General features: G+C 31.0%; 1 protein-coding gene across 4 annotated transcripts in view; it reads left to right on the forward strand.

Annotated features, from left to right (window-relative positions):
* The window catches only part of LOC111695329 (cAMP-dependent protein kinase type I regulatory subunit), a 40,042-nt gene that overhangs the window by 3,381 nt on the left and 29,240 nt on the right, over positions 1–7,421 (forward strand). For 2 of the 4 annotated variants that reach the window (XM_023464612.1, XM_023464611.1), the window contains one exon: positions 200–280. In XM_023464612.1, coding sequence (XP_023320380.1) covers positions 200–280 — 81 coding nt within the window. Of the gene's footprint in view, positions 1–199; positions 281–2,428; positions 2,506–2,605; positions 3,427–3,562; positions 3,754–7,421 lie in introns of those variants that run through there. The other 2 variants (XM_023464609.1, XM_023464610.1) reach the window with 2 other exon arrangements.

Consider the following 7,421-nt stretch of genomic DNA (forward strand, 5'->3'; position numbering starts at 1 on the left):
GGGGGGGGGGGGGGGGTGAGTCCCATAGCCCCCCACCCTGAAAACGCCTTTGTCAATTTAACCTACCAGGCTGGAATTGGTGTTATTTTATTTTTTTGAAACCAATTTTAGACACCAGGTTGCAATTGGATTTATTTTGTTATTATGAAACCAAGTTTACATGAAAACAAATAAATTAATTTATGTTAATATTATTAAGGAGTGTATAGTGCAGCTGTGTGTCTCTAGACCAGATAATCCAGTCTCTTTCCTTAGAGAATATTTTCAGAAGCTAGAGAGGGTGAGTACTTTAATCTGTGCTTCTCTGAATCCATATTTTATGGTTCCGGATCTGTTGGATTTGTATCTTATGGATTTGTAGCCAGGGGAATATTTTCCTAAAAAATAGTTCCCCCCTTTTGAAAAAATGATTTTTTTCCCTAGAAGTTAAATATGTATTTTTTTTAGGTTTTTTTCGCTGAATTTGGGAAAATAAATGTTTATTTTTTGGGTAAAAACTAAAAAGTATCGAAAAGAATAAATAAAAAGAACTTCTCTGTCGATGTCCCATTTTTAATTTTTCTTTCTTTTTTATGAATCCAGATAGGCTGGATCCATAATTTATGGGTTTGAATCCGTTGCATCCTTTTATTATTGTTCCGGATCAGCTAGATTCCTACTTCATGGATTCTGATCTTGATCAGCTAGATCCCTACTTCATGGATTCTGATCCGGATCAGCTAGATCCCTACTTCATGGATTCTGATCCGGATCCAACATTCACGGATCAGCTAGATCCCTATTTCATGGATCCGGATCCAGATCCAACATTCACGGATCAGCTGAACTCATATTTCATAGATTTCAGGATTCAAATATACAAAATTTAGGTTATAAATTAGGCGTTTTATATTTTATAAATGAAAGTTTAGTTGAATTTTTCCAATGCATCTAAATTGGGTCAACTTTTAGACATCTATAATTCTGCATGTGTAAAAAAAAATCTTTTCAAAAATCATATTTTGAAATTATTTTTTAGTACTTTTTATATTTCTTTTCTCCCATTTACAACAATTAGTTTTAAAGATATATACTTGATACATTCATCAAATTGGTTTTTATTCTCACAATTTTTTTTGATACTTTTCTCCTAAAGAAACTAACCCCCCCCNCATTCTACAAATCTATTTTTCTTCTCTGTAAAGTTCAAAAATGTTCTATAAATGTTTTAAGAATTCAATTCCGTACTTGAGATAAGTAATGATTAAACAAACAAAATTTTTGTTAAAGTATTTTACAACATTTTCTAAATTAAATCTACCTAGAAACAGACTTGTAAATTATCAAAATATTTAAAATAATTTAAGTCTCTGAACTATTTTAACGTGTAGACTGGTTTTCATCTATCCATTTATATATATAGTAGTAATCTCTGTTTGTCTGTGTATGTTTAGTTTCCTGGGGTAAATCTGGTTTCACAGGCTATACATATTTCTGTTCCTGATTTTCTAGTTTAGTCTATTAAAAGTTGACAGCTAATTGTTTTTCGATGTTAAAAATTGGAAATAAATTGGGAAGCTTACAAATTCTCTAAATTCTCATGTAAAAATTCATTGATTTCCCCTGAAAATCATAAATTTTCCCTAAATTAAAAAATTTATTGGCGCTCAATGCACATTGCACAAAACTTATTATCGGGGGGAGGGGGTGGAGGGCAGGAAACACATTATTTTTTTTATCCATTTGGAAAATCAATTTTTTTAATTATTAAAGTTCAAAGAGAAAATTACAGAAATATTAGATAAAAAGATAAATTTTGAACAAACAGAAGGTCATAACCTCAAGTTTATCCCTTTCATGAAAGCCAAAAAATTCAAAGTTGGTATCTGTATGTTGATATTGTAATTTTGAAATGCCACTTATTTTTCAAAATAGAGTTTTATCAGGGAAAATTAAATTAAGTGCATAGATAAAAAAATATGGTATATTAAAGGAAAATTTGCAACTGATGTTTATTTTTTTCCAACTATATTAGCTATTTTTTAAGAGATTTTATATTTTTCATCATTGAAGTTGACGGACTTGTTTAAGCTCTCTTCAATCAAAGTTTTGTTAAAATCAAGTAGTTATGTAAAACTTAGAGAAAAGCAAGGTTATCCAGAAAAAAATCACCATCACCCCTTTCTTATTTCAATCAAATCATATTCACCCCTGCAGTGTAACACCTGTTAAATGGATGTTTTGAATCCAGGTATGCAGCTCAGTTTTCACAAGCTGATTCATCATTATAGAACATTAGTGTTCATTAATATATAGATATTAAACACACTTGCTTGTGAGAAAGGATTAAGTGTATTAATTAATGAATTAATGCTAAAAAATCAGTCACATGTCATTTTTTTTAAAGGAATTTCAGCATTTTATTTGATTTTAAAGCTTTCTTTGTTGTAGAAATAAAATGTTTTAAATTAGTTTACCAAGTGGCATTCATAGAATTATTAAAATGGGAGCTAAACAAAGCAAAAGGAATTTTTTCATGTCTTTTTTTAGTCCTTTTAATGGTGTTCCTACACATTTTTACTTCATTGGTATTTTCAATTACAGCGATCATGAAATAAAAATACAGATCAACAGATGTTACAAAAACTGAAGGTGCACCTGTAGATTTTAAGAATATTAGAAAAATCAGCTTTGTAGATGAATCCAAGGGTTTCTTAGATCTGACTAACATTGGTGTACTGAGTCCATCTGATGAACTATGTAGTGAGGAAGTACAGACAGTAGAGAAAATATCGGATTTTCCAGATGTAGAGATTTCACAGGCTAAGGATGAAAAAATTGAAAATGAAAATAAAAAGATTGAGGGAGAGGATCAAATAAATGAGGATGTCAATGTTGAAACCTCAGGTGGGGAACATGTTGCCGAAAATAAAGAAGTTGACAATGTTGATAAAGAAATAATAGTTGTTAATGACGATGTCAATGATGAGATTTCACAATTGGACAAAGACATCAGTCAAGAAAATACCGAGGGAAAAGAATTGTTGATTGAGGATATCAATGCTGATACATTAGTTGAAGTTGTTGATAAAAGTAAAGACGATTCCAATTTTGTGAGCTTGGTTCAAGATGAGAAATGCAATGAAGATGTCAAAGAAAATATAAAAATCAATGATGACCATGTTAATGAAGAAATCCGAAATACCACTGAGATTGACAAAGAAGTTCATGAATCTGTTAAGGAACTTTCTAGTGTTGAAGCTAATACTGTGAGTTCTTCAAATAAAGCAGAAGCTATCATTGAAGTCGATGATGCTGTTAGTTCCTATGGTATTAATGATCACGATACTATTGCTGTTGAAGACGCAATTAATTCAGAGGAACTAAACACTGGTTCGCTTGAAGTATCAAGTAAAACTGCTTCAAACAGGGTCGAGAACCCGATAGGAAATATTTCTATTTTGCGTTGTTGACCACTTTAAGGATTTTAATTTTGATAATATTACAGAAGTTTAAATCATATTTATTGTGTATTTTTTCCAACTTTATGAAGTAAAGATCCTAAATAAGAAATATCCTATAGTTGCACTAACAACAAATACTTGCTTTACTCTAATAAAATCTCGTAAGAAATCTTGCATGGGCTTTAATGAATCTCCAGCACCCATTCATGCTGGAGTTGCAAAGTCAGTCCCTCCTTTTGGATTCGGTCAATCAATAGATATCAGCGAAGATGACCCAAATAATTTGGACTTGGTAGATGGATATGTAAAGGTCAGTGGAATGAAAAGGAAATGGGTTTCTCTAACTTTTTTTGGTAGTTTTGAAAATTGTGTTTTGGCACGTAGAAACTTTGCCTTTACAGTAAGGTAGCATAACACGTTTTGGGCACATTTTATTATTAACTTTTTGTTTATGAATTGATGGGAGCGCTTATGTTACACTTTTTTAGTTTGAAACCAAATGGTGAAGGGTAAATTCATTCCTTCTTTCATTAATATACTTCCAATTTTAGATATAAAACTATCTAATTTAAAATAGAGCACTGGAATGTAGCCCCCCCTGCCAATGTCTTACTCAATAATTAAATGGATGTGCACAAACTCCCTCAGTAAATAGCTAGTTACAACCTTATAATATAGAAGTTGTTTTCAGAAAAAAAAATTCTTTGAGTTTTATAATTTTTAGATGTTAGAATTAGAAAGATTTGAGTCCTAAGAAGGCGTTTTAATCAGAGAAAGCTCTGATCCAACAATTATTTACAGGGTTACTCATTTATTGCAGCTGAGACCGCAATTTTAATTAAATTAATTCCATCTTAATCTATTCTATATAAATATATATATACATTTTTGGCTTTTGTTGGTTTCTCAGTCTGTTTGTATCCAGTAAACGTCAAAACGGCTAAACTGAACGGGCCATTTGTTTTGTGGTAACTGACATGGCCCCACTTAAAATTTTAATCAAGTAATAAATGATAATAATAAAATTCTGTTAATACAAGATAGTATTCATATATTTACAATTGTTCATAGTAGTCTCATTTTTAATTTGTTACAATATCCCAATAAAATTTCAAGCCATAACTAAGATCATAAAATAAAAAATAAGTGAACTTAATACATCATTTTCCTATAAATGATAATAGAACAATATTTTTAAGTATTTTATGAAGAATCTGTTCTCTCATTGGTTGAACGTAAAATTCTCTGGCTACTGATTGTCTGTGTTTACAATGGAATATTGAATAAAGATTTAAAATATCTTGTAGACTTATAAAAAAATCGAGATCAGGCATTGATCACGATTTCCACAAAGGTACAAATTTTGGGGATATAAAATAAAATTATAAAATTTAGAAAGTAAATCTATATGTATACTTTGCTTGTCTGTCGGATGTCTGTTTGTCTGTCTGTTTGTATTCAATAAACGTCAATATGGCTTAGCTGATCTGGCCCAAACTTTGTGTGGGACCTTACATGGTCCTCGGGAATGTTCATGAATGATCTAAATTTAAATAATTTGCCTCCCAACAAAATTCGAGTTTCTTAATTTTGAAAATCCACAACATTTTTTTTTATAAAATCCGTTAACTTTATTTTTGGTTTTGTTTTACAAAGTATACGAAGAGAAATTGTTCACAATTGAAATATATTCTAAAAGCCTAGTTATCTAAATCTCTATATTATATCTTGCTAGAGGAAGCGAACTTTTACATATCCAATGCATATCTAACATTTATTATTACTTTCTTTTGAGGTTGTTTAATAATTTGCGGAATTATTCAGTTTTGGTTGTTTTTGGTTCATCTTAATGGAAATATTGTGTTTATGGTCGAATAAATGTGTGTTTATAATCTTGGTCTTGCCATTTTTATGAGTAGAACTTAGTTTTTCTTTCAATCCGCGACCATTTTCTCTTCAAACATTATTCACTTTTTAAACAAACTCTATTAAAATGAACTTTGAAAGATAATTTAACTAAATAAAAACTTTTTGCGAAGTTTTCAGTAGTATTTTCTTTATGCACACTGTTCTTTTATTCAACAGAGAATATTCCACTTATTTTATGGATATAAGCTTTTCTATTGTTCTATACATGGATTCATATTAAAGGTTTTATATGCTTTTTATGAAACTTTTTGGGCCATTTCTAGACATTTAACACTGTTTTGATTTGACCCTATTTTTTATTCAATTTGATGCAGAGAATATTCCATTCATGTATATATAATCCTTTCTTTTGTCTCAGGATAATGTTTTTTGTTTTACATGCTGCATAATACAGTGGTAGGCAGTGCTTAGGATCCATTTAATTTTGATGCGGATCCGGATCCTGAATCCGCACTGGAAAAAAATGGATCCGGATCCAGGTCATTTCTATAAGATTTACTGAATTTTTTTAACAAATTAATTTTCAAATTTTTTGTTTTATTTTTTTTCGCATATTTTTATCCTAAAACTTGATGAACCATTCCGGAATGAGGAAATTTTTATAATCTCTCTTTTTCTCAAAAGTTCTGATTTTGATTTTAGGAGTAAAAAAGGTTTTTTTTTGCAGTTTTTGGCTGATATTTTACCCCTTGGATCCGGATCTGTGGATCCGCATATTTTTGAAGATCTGGATCTGGATCCAGGAAGACAAAATCTTGCGGATCCAACGGATCCAGATCCAGATCTGGATCCTAAGCACTGGACTGGTAGGAGATTATATCAATAAAATACTTTCTTTTTTAATTTTGATTTGTATCAAGCTATTAAACAGCATGGAAACACAAAACATAGAAGTACCGAGAAGCTGTCGTCTTCATTGTTTTTATTTGTCTCTTTTGATTTTCATAAATACCATCATCATCTTCTTTCGCAATTAAATCTTGTAATAGTGATGCGTGACATGGTTCACCCTGTATATCCTAGCATGGTTCAAAGTTTTAAGCTTTTCACCATGTGTTTTCAATAATGGTCTAAAGTGTGATGTGTATCACCCTGTATTCTCTAATGGTTTCAAGTGTGATGTGAATCACCCTGTATTCTCTAATGGTTTCAAGTGTGATGTGAATCACCCTGTATTCTCTAATGGTTTATAGTGTGATGTGAATCACCCTGTATTCTCTAATGGTTTCAAGTGTGATGTGAATCACCCTGTATTCTCAAATGGTTTATAGTATGATGTGAATCACCCTGTATTCTCTAATGGTTTAAAGTGTGATGTGAATTACCATGTATTTCTCTAATGGTTTATAGTATGATGTGAATCACCCTGTATTCTCTAATGGTTTAAAGTGTGATGTGAATTACCATGTATTTCTCTAATGGTTTAAAGTGTGATGTGTATCACCCTGTATTCTCTAATGATTTAAAGTGTGATATGAATCACCTTGTATTTTCTAATGGTTGAAAGTGTGATGTGAATCACCCTGTATTCTCTAATGGTTTAAAGTGAAATATGAATCACCCTGTATTCTCTAATGGTTTATAGTGTGATGTGAATCACCCTGTATTCTCTAATAGTTTAAAGTGTGATGTGTATTACGATGTATTCTCTAATGGTTTAAAGTGATATATGAATCACCTTGTATTCTCCAATGGTTTAAAATGTGATGTGTATCACCCTGTATTCTATAATGGTTTAAAGTGTGATGTGAATTACCATGTATTCTCTAATGGTTTAAAGTGATATATGAATCACCTTGTATTCTCTAATGGTTTAAAGTGTGATGTGTATCACGCTGTATTATTTCTATAATGGTTTAAAGTGTGATATGAATCACCTTGTATTCTATAATGGTTTAAAGCGTGATGTGAATCACCCTGTTTTCTATAATGGTTTAAAGTGTGATGTGAATCACCCTGTATTCTATAATGGTTTGCAGTTTCTAGATCATAAATTGTCTGGTTGTGAGTCATCTCACAGTTGGCATTGAGGGGGGGGGGGGGAAGGGG

Source organism: Eurytemora carolleeae, unplaced genomic scaffold (genome assembly GCF_000591075.1).
Source record: "Eurytemora carolleeae unplaced genomic scaffold, Eaff_2.0 scaffold8, whole genome shotgun sequence".
In the NCBI taxonomy this organism is placed as follows: Eukaryota; Metazoa; Arthropoda; class Copepoda; order Calanoida; family Temoridae; genus Eurytemora; species Eurytemora carolleeae.